This window comes from Sinohyriopsis cumingii, chromosome 6 (assembly GCF_028554795.1).
Source record: "Sinohyriopsis cumingii isolate HCF-2022 chromosome 6, ASM2855479v2, whole genome shotgun sequence".
NCBI lineage: Eukaryota > Metazoa > Mollusca > Bivalvia > Unionida > Unionidae > Sinohyriopsis > Sinohyriopsis cumingii.
In genome coordinates this window covers 83387406-83405434 of record NC_142966.1, presented here as the reverse complement: position 1 = coordinate 83405434, position 18029 = coordinate 83387406, and the positions used below count along the sequence as shown (strand labels likewise).

General features: G+C 37.3%; 1 protein-coding gene across 2 annotated transcripts in view; it reads left to right on the top strand.

The window, feature by feature from the left end:
* The window catches only part of LOC149797340 (uncharacterized), a 70685-nt gene that overhangs the window by 30022 nt on the left and 22634 nt on the right, over positions 1–18029 (top strand). For both annotated transcript variants that reach the window (XM_089962067.1, XM_089962066.1), the window contains exons 2-4: positions 2668–3000; positions 3603–3977; positions 4440–4541. In XM_089962067.1, coding sequence (XP_089818193.1) covers positions 2668–3000; positions 3603–3977; positions 4440–4541 — 810 coding nt within the window. The remainder of the gene's footprint in view (positions 1–2667; positions 3001–3602; positions 3978–4439; positions 4542–18029) is intronic.

The window sequence follows — 18029 nt, the reverse complement described above, 5'->3', positions numbered from 1 at the left end:
ACCCTTGTTGATTAGAGTGATAAGTATCTATTATATAAAAGAAGTTTTCTGCTATTCCTTAACAATCGACTCACTTGGACATGGTAATGCAACTTACTTCTTCTGTGACAAAAATAGCTAGAATGGCTTGCAATATCGAGACTTGCTTTACCTTACTTTTAAACCTTCTTACTACCAGAACATCCAACAGTAAGGAAGTAATTTACTTTTTCTGATACGCTAGGTAGGTACAACATGAATCATTTTGTATCATGTACGTTTCTATACTGTAGCTGATACAATAGCCACATTACAGAGAAGTTTCTAAAATATTCTAAAATGGTAACATTCAGTGAATTAATGGTACAATATATATATATATATATATATATATATATATATATATATATATATATATATATATATATATATATATATATATATATATATATAAAGAAAATTATCAAACTGCATGTTTCTTCTCATTGAAAGAGTGTGGTATTACTTGCAAGAGACGACCACCCCTTGTGATTCAACTGTTTTGAGACTTGCTGAAATTGAAATAAAAAGTAAAGAGAAAAAAAGTTGTACGTGGACGAAATAGGAGAGAATATACCAGTTAAACACAAAATGGATTAAAGTTGAGAAGTGGACACACTCTTAGAGCCTCGTTGTAATTCATACATTCAATGAATATGACTTATTAGAAGTGCTTTTGACCTCTGGAATAGCTAAAATCAATCAATGCAATAACCTTGGCTTAAAAGCACTGGGCACAACTATTAATTTCTTTTACCAAAGTGTTGTTGTGTTGTCTCACTTTTTTCATCGCGAATAGTAAGTATCTCCCATTCAGTAAATGTTTAAAAGACGTGCAGCCAGTTTCTGATGAAAATTAGTATGAGGAGAAAACTGACGAGTATTCAACATCGTTGATACTGAGAGTTTTAAATTCGCAAAAGAAGGTAATTTTCGTTGGTTTTATTATTATTATTGTTGTTTATCAATGATGCATAACATTCAGAAGTGTTCTATGATAGTGAAGAGTTTGAGTGATATATCATGGTTTTTCTTCACTGGAAAATTATTACAGAATATTCTGACGTTTTTTTTGTCAGAGAATATACACCAGTTAATAAATGATGTTGCATTGTCAAATAAAGAGGTGATACTTATAATTTCGAAAGCAAGACTCGGGGAAAATTACCATTCTGAAAATTGTATACACACTGTACTATTGAAAAAATCAAGTTTCTTCTTTTATTGTAGTGCTTATTTATTTGATGGAAGAATCACTGATTTTACATTAACGGTTATCTTGTTCATAAATACATAAACAGGTTGAACAACAGATTGGACATAATGTGAAAAATATGACAATACACCATGCTTGATATTTTCTAGCAAAGTATGTTTTAATAACAAAATGTACTTTTTATTTATTTAGTTGCTCTGCACATGTATCTTTGTATATTCTTACGTCTGATAAAAGATGATATAGCAAGTCTCAATTTACCAGCAAACGTTATGAATTTCCTCAAAGGAAAAACGTGCTTAGAGCTATCTCATTTTACAAGCAATAGAAAAGAAAAAGAGACTTGTTAAAAAATTAAACTTGCATTCGAAGTACAAACATTTATTTCACCGTTGATTCATAAGGAAAAGTGCTTGTTTTATAAAAGTATTTCAAAATAATAAATATGGAAGCTATAAAGACTTTTATAACTCACTGAAACATTTGACGTCCAATATTTCAAAATGTGAAAATGTGTAGTAATCAGCTTTTTCGAATCAACCCTCGCTCTGATGGGATAATATTCCCGCATTGAGTCCATTCGTATGGGTGTTGTCGCAGATGTATCAGTCCTCAGCCTTCTGGGGACCGCATTCAAAACGAGCACACATCTCCTCCCTCTCGTACTCTAGACGCCAGATGAATGTGTCGACCGCTTCTTTACCACGGGACGACACCGGTCTCAACGACTACTAGCTAGCATAGCTGCCTTGCCGTCAATTACTGACAATCAAAGCAGCTCCTCGGCGTGTGGAATTGATTTCTTGCTAAGATGCATACAGCTATTCACCGGTTGAGAAGCTCGAACATGCCTAAAGTCTATCCTATCACATTTAAGCTCGCCAAGGTACTGGCAGTATATGTCTGGCCAGTAGACGCGCCTTTATCTGCAAGATATAGATCTAATAGAAAACATGTCATTTTTTAAAACATCGACGACGTATAGCGGTGTAATACAATTTGGTAATGCTTTGGCTCGGATCCCCGAAACGGTCGGTGCAGCAAAAGGTAGAGTTCTACTTCCACGCATCTAACGAAGTATCAGTGACAACCTCGCGAGCTAAAATTTTCAATACGTTTTCCTAGTGCAGCCTTTACTTGGAAAACCAGTAGCATGGTGGCACATGTGGGGCTATGGAAAAAAGGCTGTGACCTGGACAGTTTACTGCTGGTCTGAAGAGGCTTTTTCTAGTTGGGCCGCCATCACGATGCAAAACCTCCATTCCGAGTGGTTTAGGACCTCCTTGCCAAAGGTTCTCTATTTGAATTTATTCTCATTTTAAGGCTTTTAAAATCTTCGGCGAATAACGTTTTGAAACATTTCTCTTCTTCCTCTCTTTCTCACTTAACATTTCAGACGCTGACCATGTTCTTTCTTATTTTAATGCACACAGGTGGGGCGCATACGACATATGAAACTGCTTGTTATGGAATAAGCAGGGACACATGTTACAGCTTCAGTTTAACGTGCAGCGGAAACAAGATCATACGAATAACGGCAGCGGAATATGGATATAAACCTCCAGCAAAATCAAGTAGTGAATGCTGCGACTTCAATAAACACGATTGCTTTGCAAACTACTCTCATATGCACGCAGCGGACCTGTACGAAAGTTGCTCTGGGAAGACCAAGTGCTCGAATAACAGAGCACATATACCTCCTGCATTTGAGTGCAAAGGCTTTACTGGAAGACAATATGCACACGTGAAGTACGATTGCATCATGGGTAAGATTAAGCTGTAAAAATATATTTGATTAGTTCATGTTACTGACTAATCAATTTTCACATTGATAATCTCTTGCAGTCATTAGTTCGTCTGTACACCAGTTTTAGCATTATCTCAGTATAGAAATAAATATAATTAATTAAAAATAAGTCAGTAATCTAAATAATGTTATTTCATTTTCATCGGCATGCATTTTAAAAAGTAAAAAGCTATCAATTAAAAATAGCGATAATAGGTATAGCTATAGCCGACATTTGGCTGTGGACGTAATTTAAAAAATGCTTATCATATTCACACTCCTCTAAATTGTAATTGTTGACCTGGATTAAATACGAAATTTAGTAACGATAACTATCAATTCCAACAAATTTATACTACTTTGAAGTCATTGGTTTTGAATACACTGGCCTTGTTTTATATCAATTACACGACTTAAATAGGTGCATTCCCTCCCCAAACCAATTTGGCACATATAACAAATCTATATGAACCGATAGTCTAATCCCACCAAACAGCCTCAAATTTACCATTATAAATATTATAGAAGTTTCTTGTTCGTTGCAAAATAATTTTTAACTAATTGCACGTTTATTTATTTCAGCAAATACACATGTTGATATGTGTAATGCTTCAGTGAGTTCGGCGTCTGAAGTGAACATTATGTTTAAAAAGAACAACCTTCCAGTAGTCTATTCAACGACATGCTATTGTCAGGTTACAGCAAGAACATCGGTGAAGTACCAGCTTGTGGATATAAGATTATTCACAAAACTAAATAACAGATACAACTGTATAAATGGTTTCTTTTCAATAAATGACACAAAGATTCAATGTAATAGTGGACCCGAAGATGGAAAGTTTATATATGTTAACTCTCCACTCTTTGAAGGTGAAATACCAGCCAAAAGAAATTTAAATCTGCTGCTCATTTACCAAGGAAATGTCCATCCTGACATGGTTTGGGTAAATTTGAAATGTAAATATTTTTTACAACTGAATTATATTTTTAACAATTAAGCCTAGATCTTCCATGCATATCTACATAACATGACAAAGATATATGTGGCAGCAAGGTTGTCTAAAACTCCTTTGATAAAACTCTGCAAATATTTTGTAAAAGCCTTTTACGAAATATACATACTTGGATTGACAATAAAAAGACGACAAGAAGTGGATTATAATGAATGGGTCATCATTTCAGCATCACGAACAAAACATGGAAACGTCATCTAAATCAAAATACATTAATCACAGAGTATCGATCCTTGTTTATTCTGAAACTTAAAAACCAAATATGCTATGGATGGTTTCATTTCTTTCATATTTGTGCTGCCCATTATGTTCAGTTTGGTTCCCAAGGTGAAATGTTCAGAGCTGACGCAGCTTAATATAACGTTTTTTAAACACTAATAAACTGTTATCTACATTTCCATTGCAGCATCGAGTAACCTCATGATATACTGTCAAAATGTGCTTCCGACAATAGAAACAACAACTACAACAGCTATAGAAATAGCCAACAAGACTATATTGATAAACGGTGAGTAGTGTTTCTTGCTAAAACAATTAAAGAATCTTTAGAAACAGAACTTGCTGCATCTGAAGCATCATACTCCATAGTAGTAATAGTGCCAGTGTAAGATAATAACAGCAAATATCATGTTGGTTGTAATAACCCTAGTAGTAGGAGAAGATGAAGAAGTAGCAGCATTTGTCGTAGTATAGGTATTGATGAAAGTAGTGGTGAACAAAGTCAAAAGCATCCTTTACTGATCTCATCATTTCAATTAATTTAAAACATGATTTCAATAATGATGAAATTTGTTTATACTAAGCCATACAAAGTCTAAAAACGTCCCATAGTTTTGGTGTTGGGGTGTTTGTTAAGAGAGTTCCAATTAACATATCAATTATATAACTAAAATTTTGCTACATTCTGTCAAGAATCTGCAATGGATCATGAGGTATAGATAATTGAAAGCCAAATTACAACCAGCTAATATAAGGTCCTGATAGGGCCCATAGTTATATTCCATATTTTCAGCCGTCCGCTGTATCGATTTATTATTTTATATTTCGAGATTTCAATGCAAGGTATTCAAGAATTGACTCAGGAGGAAAATCGCTTTATTCGTGTAATAAAAGAAACAGGATACTATGTCAGTAGTAAATGGGGGCACCCTAGCGTCAAGGGGAATTAGCATTTCAAGACCCCTTGGGCAACTCTAGCGTCAAGGGAAAATTAACATGGAGAAAAATCGTGGGTCAGATTAGCATCAAGGGAAATTAACATGGAGAAAAATCGTGGGTCACTCTAGCGACAAGGGGAATTTAACATGGAACTATAGTGTGGGTCTGTCTAGCGACAAGGGGAAATTAACATGGGAATAGAGTTTGGGTCTGTCTAGGGACAAGGGGAATTGAACATATGGAAATTGAACATGGTGGGTCTGTATAGCGTCAAGGGGAATTGAACATGGTGGGATTGTCTAGGGACAATGATGGTAGAGGGTCAAACACAACAGAGACAGAAACATACATACACTAGTACAAGCGTGAGATTTATATATAAAGCATTACCAAGACCTGAAATCTTGCTGGGGTGTTCAAAAATTTGCATAATTGTAATGATGCTATAAATAGCTATAATCAAGGAAATGCTCAACGACAAAATGGATGTGACTAAAAGTAACGCTAAAATGACGAAATTGTCCCAGAATTTAAAGGAAAATAAACATATCCCCGAAAATTAAGTTACAATGGTTTAGACTAAAATGGATAAAATTAGTAACTACTTACAATATCAACTTCTGTGACGATCGTGAATAAATACCTATGTATCTATAATCAGCTGAAATTCCTATGAAATCCCACTATCTATTTATAGCTCCAACTTGTGGGTTTTTTCCTTTGGAAAATCCCACTATCTTTTTATAGCCTCAGCTTGAGTGACGTTCCTGTTTATGAATTCTAGTATATATGTATAGCTACAAAATGTGGAAATCCCCAAGTCGATATTTATAGTCTCAAAATTTCCACCGTCAGTGACGTCACTGTACTGAACACTAGGGGATAAATGTCACCAGTGTTGCAAGTGGCTGACCTGAATACACGCTACTGCAGGTAGGTAGGTAGAGTGTATCTGATAGGGATAAAGTGAGTTTTTATAGGGACAAACAGAGACCAATACACACACACACACACACACACACACACACACACACACACAACGTACGCGCGCAGACATACGCACACACACACACACACACACACACACAGAGGGAAGAGGAAAAAACAAACCCCAAATATACTATCAATACAGAAGGGAGATAACACAAACCCCAAATAAACTATCAACACAAACGTACGCGAACGCATACAAACCCCAAATATACTATTCACACAACGTCGCTAACGCATACAAACCCCAAATATGCTATCCACACTCGGGAGGAAGAAGAAAAAACAACCAAATATACGATCTACACAACGTACGCGAACACACACACACACACACACACACACACACACACACACTCTCACACACAGAGGGAAGAGGCAAAAACAAACCCCAAATATACTATCAACACAAAAGGGAGATAATACAAACCCCAAATAAACTATCCACACAAACGTACGCGAACGCATACAAACCACAAATATACTATCAACACAGAAGGGAGATAATACAAACCCCAAATAAACTATCCACACAAACGTACGCGAACGCATACAAACCCCAAATATACTATCAACACAGAAGGGAGATAATACAAACCCCAAATGAACTATCCACACAAACGTACACGAACGCATACAAACCCCAAATATGCTATCCACACTCGGGAGGAAGAAGAAAAAAACAACCAAATATACGATCTACACAACGTACGCGAACAAACACACACACACACACATACACACACACAGAGGGAAGAGTCAAAAACAAACCCCAAATATACTATCAACACAGAAGGGAGATAATACAAACCCCAAATAAACTATCCACACAAACGTACGCGAACGCATACAAACCCCAAATATACTATTCACACAACGTCGCTAACGCATACAAACCCCAAATATGCTATCCACACTCGGGAGGAAGAAGAAAAAACAACCAAATATACGATTTACACAACGTACGCGAACACACACACACACACACACACACACACACACACACAGAGGGAAGAGGAAAAAACAAACCCCAAATATACTATCAACACAGAAGGGAGATAATACAAACCCCAAATAAACTATCCACACAAACGTACGCGAACGCATACAAACCACAAATATACTATCAACACAGAAGGGAGATAATACAAACCCCAAATAAACTATCCACACAAACGTACGCGAACGCATACAAACCCCAAATATACTATCAACACAGAAGGGAGATAATACAAACCCCAAATAAACTATCCACACAAACGTACGCGAACGCATACAAACCCCAAATATGCTATCCACACTCGGGAGTAAGAAGAAAAAAACAACCAAATATACGATCTACACAACGTACGCGAACAAACACACACACACACATACACACACACAGAGGGGAGAGTCAAAAACAAACCCCAAATATACTATCAACACAGAAGGGAGATAATACAAACCCCAAATAAACTATCCACACAAACGTACGCGAACGCATACAAACCCCAAATATACTATTCACACAACGTCGCTAACGCATACAAACCCCAAATATGCTATCCACACTCGGGAGGAAGAAGAAAAAAAACAACCAAATATACGATCTACACAACGTACGCGAACAAACCCACACACACACATACACACACACAGAGGGAAGAGGCAAAAACAAACCCCAAATATACTATCAACACAGAAGGGAGATAATACAAACCCCAAATAAACTATCCACACAAACGTACGCGAACGCATACAAACCCCAAATATACTATCAACACAGAGTGAAGAAGAAAAAGTTTTTGAAAGCACCTAAGCCCTCACCTGCAATGACCAACTCTGCCAAACACCTACACGCCACCCCCACTCCCAACACTACAAAACCCATTTAACCCGTTATTTTATGGCATCAGTGTGTGATTTAGGAAACATCAAGACACAAAATGATGGATGAATAGACTGACTATTGTTTACCGACTTGCATGCCTAAAGAGCGTGCGTGAAGGAAAACATCCTTCCATTTCAATTCTAACTAAAACATGATCCAGAGGGATAGAGAGAGGTGAAAGAGCACAATTTCATAAAGTGTGAGTAAAAACAAAACACGCCATCCTTATTATACAATGTCAAGACCAAGAGACACTTACGTTTTCTTTCTGGTCTATTCTCTTTTAGAAGGTAGTATGAAATTTCACATCAGGGCCAACGCATCGGCTCACATTGTCAATTTTTCCATTTCCATGTCTTTACTGGCACAAGTTCTTCATCATCTTCAATTTCTTCTTCTTCTGAATCCCTCTTCTCTGTTTCGTCTTGTTTTTGTTTCTTCTCTTTTCTCGTAGGGCACTCTGAATTCCAGTGTCCTTTCTCCTGACAACGATATTAGGTATCTTGACTTTTGTCTCTCTTTTTTAGACGAAGCAGGTATTCTGGAGACAAATACCCATTTACCTTTGCAGATATAGCAAACTTCATTAGCACTTACACACTTTCGTATGACTCTCATCAAATCAACGATCAAAAGAGTAAGTTTTGTTGCCACTTTCGCATGTGAATTATGCTTTCGTATGACTTTTAGCAAATATTTGACCAGCAGGTCGATCTGTGCTGACTCTTCCATCTTCTTGATCGTTTGAGAGCGGAATGAATACTCTGACGCTAAGACACTCTCCTTATATACAGGGACCTGCTGCGTATGAAACCTAGTCAAATGTAATTTTGCAATAAGATGAAACGATTTCATTGAGGAAGTAAAAAGCAATGATGTACCGTATCGCCTCACACAAAACCTGAAGTGTTAGTTCAAATCCGTGTCAGCGATTTCGAAGAAGACATAACTGAGCTTTAATCAATGCTCTCTAATTATGCCACAAAACCACGAGTCCTGATTCACGCCAAAAGAAATTTCGTTCGATCCATAAAAAATAGTATCATATCTGAGAAACGCAAAAAGGAACTTCCAGAAAACTGAGAAAGACGGCTTACACCTACAACGTAAATGTATGAGTTCAAGTAGTGCGTAAAACTTAGTCAAATTAAATTTTTATAGTCAAGACGAAAGGATCTCTTTTCGAACAAGAAAGCAGACACCAAGCGACAATGGCGATCCGTGTCACACAACACTTTTCAAAATGTATATTATCAGAGGTTTGTTCTAGCGATCTGCACGGTTAAATTAAATGTTGATGTATTTTGCAATAAGACGGACACAATTTCCATGGGATCGCCCATGGTACGAATGTTCGTGCATTAGTTTAATTTTTAAAAATATTTTTTTTTATATAAATCGCCTATAGGATAGACCCAGTAAAGCATGGCCATTCTCGTCACTGTCTGAATAGCTACTCAAGTCAATTCGAAGCGAACGCGGTAAGAAAATAAGTATAGCCAATGAAATGGCTTACAACGGGTGATGCATTGTTTTGTTCTAGGACTGTGTGGCATAATAATCCCTATGTTCTTGCGTTGTTACCATTACAGTGCAGACAGACTGAAATGTGAACTTACAAGCCCTCTTTGTGTGTGTTGTACCATTTCCTCTTACCACATCAAAATACTGAGCGTCACAGTATTGGTTCGCGTTTTCAAACTGACCATTTTTTTATATCTCACTTAAACATTTCGACATAAACACTCACACTCACATCGGTAGAGTCAGAACAGACGTGTTACGGTATTGAGGGGCATGTTATCTTTTCGTTTTCAAACTAATAAATTTGGGGCTTGTATGAAGTAAAGAACCGAAAGTACAGTGAAACTCAAGGATGATGACCCAATCTGTCTGTCTATTGATGTGTGTATTTACTTAAGAAGAAATATGACCTCTAAAACACAAAGAGATACGGCAAGCATGATTAGATCAAACACAGCGATGTTTTCCTTCACGCCCGTGTAATTTAGAGTTTTAATCGTCTTTGAAGACAAACTTGGTCTCCTTTTGTAGGGCTTGAAATAATAAAAGAAACTGAAAAATCTTAAGCACTTTGCTATAGATAATTTCATCAACAGACTAAACAACATAAATACCGTTACAACAATAGAAAGCCTTAAATCTTCTATCAAAAAGAAATGCATGAAAAAAATTAAAGATTAACGATAACTAACCAATGAAACCGAATTTAACAAAGGCAATGACATGTGAAGAAATGCCTCTCACTTTGGAAAGGTAGGCGAATGTACTCTGTCATGCACCATCAACTTGAAAAAAATTATAAACAGAGAGAAACCTGAATTCAAAATTCAGTTGTTTCTTTTTCTTCAAAATTGTTTCGTTTCTTTTTTCTTTTTTTTTTGGAACAAATCTAAGCACTAATATAGAGTGGAAAAGGGAAAATGCACATACAAGCTTTGATATTTCTGAAAAAATGAGGGGATATTCCTAACGTTCATAACCACCTATATATGCTTGGACTTGTCTGTGACTTATCCACAAAACAAGATGTACATATTTCTGGTCAAGCTGCAAGTGTGTGCGTGTTTTTGAAAATGGTAAAAATGGGATATACAATTTTCTCGTGACACTTATAAAGTGAAGAGTCTGTGCAAGTGTCAAAAGCCAAGTCATATAAGTTTTGTATTTTGTACGGCTTGTAAAGATTTCCACTTTAGAAAATGTGAAGTATCACAAGTTATTATCACAAACAGAAGTGGAACATAGGGGCTTGCAAGAAAGAAAATAACCCAGACAGTTGGTGTCATCAAGAGTGCTAGAGACGGTACCCGAACTTGCTTGCTTGCTTACTTGAATTAAAGTGATTTTCGCTCTAATGGAGCATGTATCACTGGTTTAATAACGCACCGCGTGATTTTTAATTACTCATGGGGAAGGAAAGAGAGCCTCATCCCCCCCAGGCTTTTATGTACTCACAGACTACTTTTAAATTTAGCCAATCAGGTGTAGGACTAACTAGTCCTTAACAACCTGACTGAAAGGCTTTAAACATGAGTGGGAATTGTCTCACCACACACTCATTTTTCTGTCCGAGCGTGGTAAAGGAGGAAAAAGGTGCTCAGCAAGACAGCCATGGATGTTAAGTACTCACCAAAACGCTAGCCCGTACTTATTTCAAATCAAGTAGTGTCACCAAAAAAGACCACGTGTACGACATCAAAGGCATTGTCGAACGCAGAATGCCTCAGTGCTAACTGGCTAGGTCTGCATTTCTTGCTCCCGCTGCTGTTGCGTATATTTCTTCCCTCCACACCGAGTTCTGGGCCTAATTCTTTAAATTTCGTTGTACCCGAACTTACATTATCCATATTATCACCAACAAAAAAAAACCAAAAAAAAAACCGCACAGACCTAAAAGAAACACTCACTCACTTTTTACAGAACATTACTATTTTTAAAATTTTGATAAGCGACGGAAACGAACAACTTAGAGTCACACTTTCTAACCAAGATAAAGAAATCATGTGCTGATAGACTCAATTCTGTATTTTTTCTTCTAACTGACTAACATATCATAGGCAATGGAATGTTATTTCTTTTCGAGAGTATGGGGTAGCCCTAAAAATGTTTTGGGGAACTTGAAGCTATGGCAATCGCTTCAAGTTCCCCAAAAATTTTTTTAGGGCTACCCCATACTCTCGAAAAGAAATAACATTCCATTGCCTATGATATGTTAGTCAGTTAGAAGAAAAAATACAGAAGTGAGTCTATCAGCACATGATTTCTTTATCTTGGTTAGAAAGTGTGACACTAAGTTGTTCGTTTCCGTCGCTTATCAAAATTTTAAAAATAGTAATGTTCTGTAAAAAGTGAGTGAGTGTTTCTTTTAGGTCTGTGCGTTTTTTTTTGTTTTTTTTTGTTGGTGATAATATGGATAATGTAAGTTCGGGTACAACGAAATTTAAAGAATTAGGCCCAGAACTCGGTGTGGAGGGAAGAAATATACGCAACAGCAGCGGGAGCAAGAAATGCAGACCTAGCCAGTTAGCACTGAGGCATTCTGCGTTTGACAATGCCTTTGATGTCGTACACGTGGTCTTTTTTGGTGACACGACTTGATTTGAAATAAGTACGGGCTAGCGTTTTGGTGAGTACTTAACATCCATGGCTGTCTTGCTGAGCACCTTTTTCCTCCTTTACCACGCTCGGACAGAAAAATGAGTGTGTGGTGAGACAATTCCCACTCATGTTTAAAGCCTTTCAGTCAGGTTGTTAAGGACTAGTTAGTCCTACACCTGATTGGCTAAATTTAAAAGTAGTCTGTGAGTACATAAAAGCCTGGGGGGGATGAGGCTCTCTTTCCTTCCCCATGAGTAATTAAAAATCACGCGGTGCGTTATTAAACCAGTGATACATGCTCCATTAGAGCGAAAATCACTTTAATTCAAGTAAGCAAGCAAGCAAGTTCGGGTACCGTCTCTAGCACTCTTGATGACACCAACTGTCTGGGTTATTTTCTTTCTTGCAAGCCCCTATGTTCCACTTCTGTTTGTGATAATAACTTGTGATACTTCACATTTTCTAAAGTGGAAATCTTTACAAGCCGTACAAAATACAAAACTTATATGACTTGGCTTTTGACACTTGCACAGACTCTTCACTTTATAAGTGTCACGAGAAAATTGTATATCCCATTTTTACCATTTTCAAAAACACGCACACACTTGCAGCTTGACCAGAAATATGTACATCTTGTTTTGTGGATAAGTCACAGACAAGTCCAAGCATATATAGGTGGTTATGAACGTTAGGAATATCCCCTCATTTTTTCAGAAATATCAAAGCTTGTATGTGCATTTTCCCTTTTCCACTCTATATTAGTGCTTAGATTTGTTCCAAAAAAAAAAGAAAAAAGAAACGAAACAATTTTGAAGAAAAAGAAACAACTGAATTTTGAATTCAGGTTTCTCTCTGTTTATAATTTTTTTCAAGTTGATGGTGCATGACAGAGTACATTCGCCTACCTTTCCAAAGTGAGAGGCATTTCTTCACATGTCATTGCCTTTGTTAAATTCGGTTTCATTGGTTAGTTATCGTTAATCTTTAATTTTTTTCATGCATTTCTTTTTGATAGAAGATTTAAGGCTTTCTATTGTTGTAACGGTATTTATGTTGTTTAGTCTGTTGATGAAATTATCTATAGCAAAGTGCTTAAGATTTTTCAGTTTCTTTTATTATTTCAAGCCCTACAAAAGGAGACCAAGTTTGTCTTCAAAGACGATTAAAACTCTAAATTACACGGGCGTGAAGGAAAACATCGCTGTGTTTGATCTAATCATGCTTGCCGTATCTCTTTGTGTTTTAGAGGTCATATTTCTTCTTAAGTAAATACACGCATCAATAGACAGACAGATTGGGTCATCATCCTTGAGTTTCACTGTACTTTCGGTTCTTTACTTCATACAAGCCCCAAATTTATTAGTTTGAAAACGAAAAGATAACATGCCCCTCAATACCGTAACACGTCTGTTCTGACTCTACCGATGTGAGTGTGAGTGTTTATGTCGAAATGTTTAAGTGAGATATAAAAAAATGGTCAGTTTGAAAACGCGAACCAATACTGTGACGCTCAGTATTTTGATGTGGTAAGAGGAAATGGTACAACACACACAAAGAGGGCTTGTAAGTTCACATTTCAGTCTGTCTGCACTGTAATGGTAACAACGCAAGAACATAGGGATTATTATGCCACACAGTCCTAGAACAAAACAATGCATCACCCGTTGTAAGCCATTTCATTGGCTATACTTATTTTCTTACCGCGTTCGCTTCGAATTGACTTGAGTAGCTATTCAGACAGTGACGAGAATGGCCATGCTTTACTGGGTCTATCCTATAGGCGATTTATATAAAAAAAAATATTTTTAAAAATTAAACTAATGCACGAACATTCGTACCATGGGCGATCCCATGGAAATTGTGTCCGTCTTATTGCAAAATACATCAACATTTAATTTAACCGTGCAGATCGCTAGAACAAACCTCTGATAATATACATTTTGAAAAGTGTTGTGTGACACGGATCGCCATTGTCGCTTGGTGTCTGCTTTCTTGTTCGAAAAGAGATCCTTTCGTCTTGACTATAAAAATTTAATTTGACTAAGTTTTACGCACTACTTGAACTCATACATTTACGTTGTAGGTGTAAGCCGTCTTTCTCAGTTTTCTGGAAGTTCCTTTTTGCGTTTCTCAGATATGATACTATTTTTTATGGATCGAACGAAATTTCTTTTGGCGTGAATCAGGACTCGTGGTTTTGTGGCATAATTAGAGAGCATTGATTAAAGCTCAGTTATGTCTTCTTCGAAATCGCTGACACGGATTTGAACTAACACTTCAGGTTTTGTGTGAGGCGATACGGTACATCATTGCTTTTTACTTCCTCAATGAAATCGTTTCATCTTATTGCAAAATTACATTTGACTAGGTTTCATACGCAGCAGGTCCCTGTATATAAGGAGAGTGTCTTAGCGTCAGAGTATTCATTCCGCTCTCAAACGATCAAGAAGATGGAAGAGTCAGCACAGATCGACCTGCTGGTCAAATATTTGCTAAAAGTCATACGAAAGCATAATTCACATGCGAAAGTGGCAACAAAACTTACTCTTTTGATCGTTGATTTGATGAGAGTCATACGAAAGTGTGTAAGTGCTAATGAAGTTTGCTATATCTGCAAAGGTAAATGGGTATTTGTCTCCAGAATACCTGCTTCGTCTAAAAAAGAGAGACAAAAGTCAAGATACCTAATATCGTTGTCAGGAGAAAGGACACTGGAATTCAGAGTGCCCTACGAGAAAAGAGAAGAAACAAAAACAAGACGAAACAGAGAAGAGGGATTCAGAAGAAGAAGAAATTGAAGATGATGAAGAACTTGTGCCAGTAAAGACATGGAAATGGAAAAATTGACAATGTGAGCCGATGCGTTGGCCCTGATGTGAAATTTCATACTACCTTCTAAAAGAGAATAGACCAGAAAGAAAACGTAAGTGTCTCTTGGTCTTGACATTGTATAATAAGGATGGCGTGTTTTGTTTTTACTCACACTTTATGAAATTGTGCTCTTTCACCTCTCTCTATCCCTCTGGATCATGTTTTAGTTAGAATTGAAATGGAAGGATGTTTTCCTTCACGCACGCTCTTTAGGCATGCAAGTCGGTAAACAATAGTCAGTCTATTCATCCATCATTTTGTGTCTTGATGTTTCCTAAATCACACACTGATGCCATAAAATAACGGGTTAAATGGGTTTTGTAGTGTTGGGAGTGGGGGTGGCGTGTAGGTGTTTGGCAGAGTTGGTCATTGCAGGTGAGGGCTTAGGTGCTTTCAAAAAACTTTTTCTTCTTCACTCTGTGTTGATAGTATATTTGGGGTTTGTATGCGTTCGCGTACGTTTGTGTGGATAGTTTATTTGGGGTTTGTATTATCTCCCTTCTGTGTTGATAGTATATTTGGGGTTTGTTTTTGCCTCTTCCCTCTGTGTGTGTGTATGTGTGTGTGTGGGTTTGTTCGCGTACGTTGTGTAGATCGTATATTTGGTTGTTTTTTTTCTTCTTCCTCCCGAGTGTGGATAGCATATTTGGGGTTTGTATGCGTTAGCGACGTTGTGTGAATAGTATATTTGGGGTTTGTATGCGTTCGCGTACGTTTGTGTGGATAGTTTATTTGGGGTTTGTATTATCTCCCTTCTGTGTTGATAGTATATTTGGGGTTTGTTTTTGACTCTCCCCTCTGTGTGTGTGTATGTGTGTGTGTGTGTTTGTTCGCGTACGTTGTGTAGATCGTATATTTGGTTGTTTTTTTCTTCTTACTCCCGAGTGTGGATAGCATATTTGGGGTTTGTATGCGTTCGCGTACGTTTGTGTGGATAGTTTATTTGGGGTTTGTATTATCTCCCTTCTGTGTTGATAGTATATTTGGGGTTTGTATGCGTTCGCGTACGTTTGTGTGGATAGTTTATTTGGGGTTTGTATTATCTCCCTTCTGTGTTGATAGTATATTTGTGGTTTGTATGCGTTCGCGTACGTTTGTGTGGATAGTTTATTTGGGGTTTGTATTATCTCCCTTCTGTGTTGATAGTATATTTGGGGTTTGTTTTTTCCTCTTCCCTCTGTGTGTGTGTGTGTGTGTGTGTGTTCGCGTACGTTGTGTAAATCGTATATTTGGTTGTTTTTTCTTCTTCCTCCCGAGTGTGGATAGCATATTTGGGGTTTGTATGGGTTAGCGACGTTGTGTGAATAGTATATTTGGGGTTTGTATGCGTTCGCGTACGTTTGTGTTGATAGTTTATTTGGGGTTTGTATTATCTCCCTTCTGTGTTGATAGTATATTTGTGGTTTTGTTTTTGACTCTTCCCTCTGTGTGTGTGTATGTGTGTGTGTGTGTGTTTGTTCGCGTACGTTGTGTAGATCGTATATTTGGTTGTTTTTTTCTTCTTCCTCCCGAGTGTGGATAGCATATTTGGGGTTTGTATGCGTTCGTGTACGTTTGTGTGGATAGTTCATTTGGGGTTTGTATTATCTCCCTTCTGTGTTGATAGTATATTTGGGGTTTGTATGCATTCGCGTACGTTTGTGTGGATAGTTTATTTGGGGTTTGTATTATCTCCCTTCTGTGTTGATAGTATATTTGTGGTTTGTATGCGTTCGCGTACGTTTGTGTGGATAGTTTATTTGGGGTTTGTATTATCTCCCTTTTGTGTTGATAGTATATTTGGGGTTTGTTTTTGCCTCTTCCCTCTGTGTGTGAGAGTGTGTGTGTGTGTGTGTGTGTGTGTGTGTTCGCGTACGTTGTGTAGATCGTATATTTGGTTGTTTTTTCTTCTTCCTCCCGAGTGTGGATAGCATATTTGGGGTTTGTATGCGTTAGCGACGTTGTGTGAATAGTATATTTGGGGTTTGTATGCGTTCGCGTACGTTTGTGTTGATAGTTTATTTGGGGTTTGTGTTATCTCCCTTCTGTATTGATAGTATATTTGGGGTTTGTTTTTTCCTCTTCCCTCTGTGTGTGTGTGTGTGTGTGTGCGTATGTCTGCGCGCGTACGTTGTGTCTGTGTGTGTGTGTGTGTGTGTGTATTGGTCTCTGTTTGTCCCTATAAAAACTCACTTTATCCCTATCAGATACACTCTACCTACCTACCTGCAGTAGCGTGTATTCAGGTCAGCCACTTGCAACACTGGTGACATTTATCCCCTAGTGTTCAGTACAGTGACGTCACTGACGGTGGAAATTTTGAGACTATAAATATCGACTTGGGGATTTCCACATTTTGTAGCTATACATATATACTAGAATTCATAAACAGGAACGTCACTCAAGCTGAGGCTATAAAAAGATAGTGGGATTTTCCAAAGGAAAAAACCCACAAGTTGGAGCTATAAATAGATAGTGGGATTTCATAGGAATTTCAGCTGATTATAGATACATAGGTATTTATTCACGATCGTCACAGAAGTTGATATTGTAAGTAGTTACTAATTTTATCCATTTTAGTCTAAACCATTGTAACTTAATTTTCGGGGATATGTTTATTTTCCTTTAAATTCTGGGACAATTTCGTCATTTTAGCGTTACTTTTAGTCACATCCATTTTGTCGTTGAGCATTTCCTTGATTATAGCTATTTATAGCATCATTACAATTATGCAAATTTTTGAACACCCCAGCAAGATTTCAGGTCTTGGTAATGCTTTATATATAAATCTCACGCTTGTACTAGTGTATGTATGTTTCTGTCTCTGTTGTGTTTGACCCTCTACCATCATTGTCCCTAGACAATCCCACCATGTTCAATTCCCCTTGACACTATACAGACCCACCATGTTCAATTTCCATATGTTCAATTCCCCTTGTCCCTAGACAGACCCAAACTCTATTCCCATGTTAATTTCCCCTTGTCGCTAGACAGACCCACACT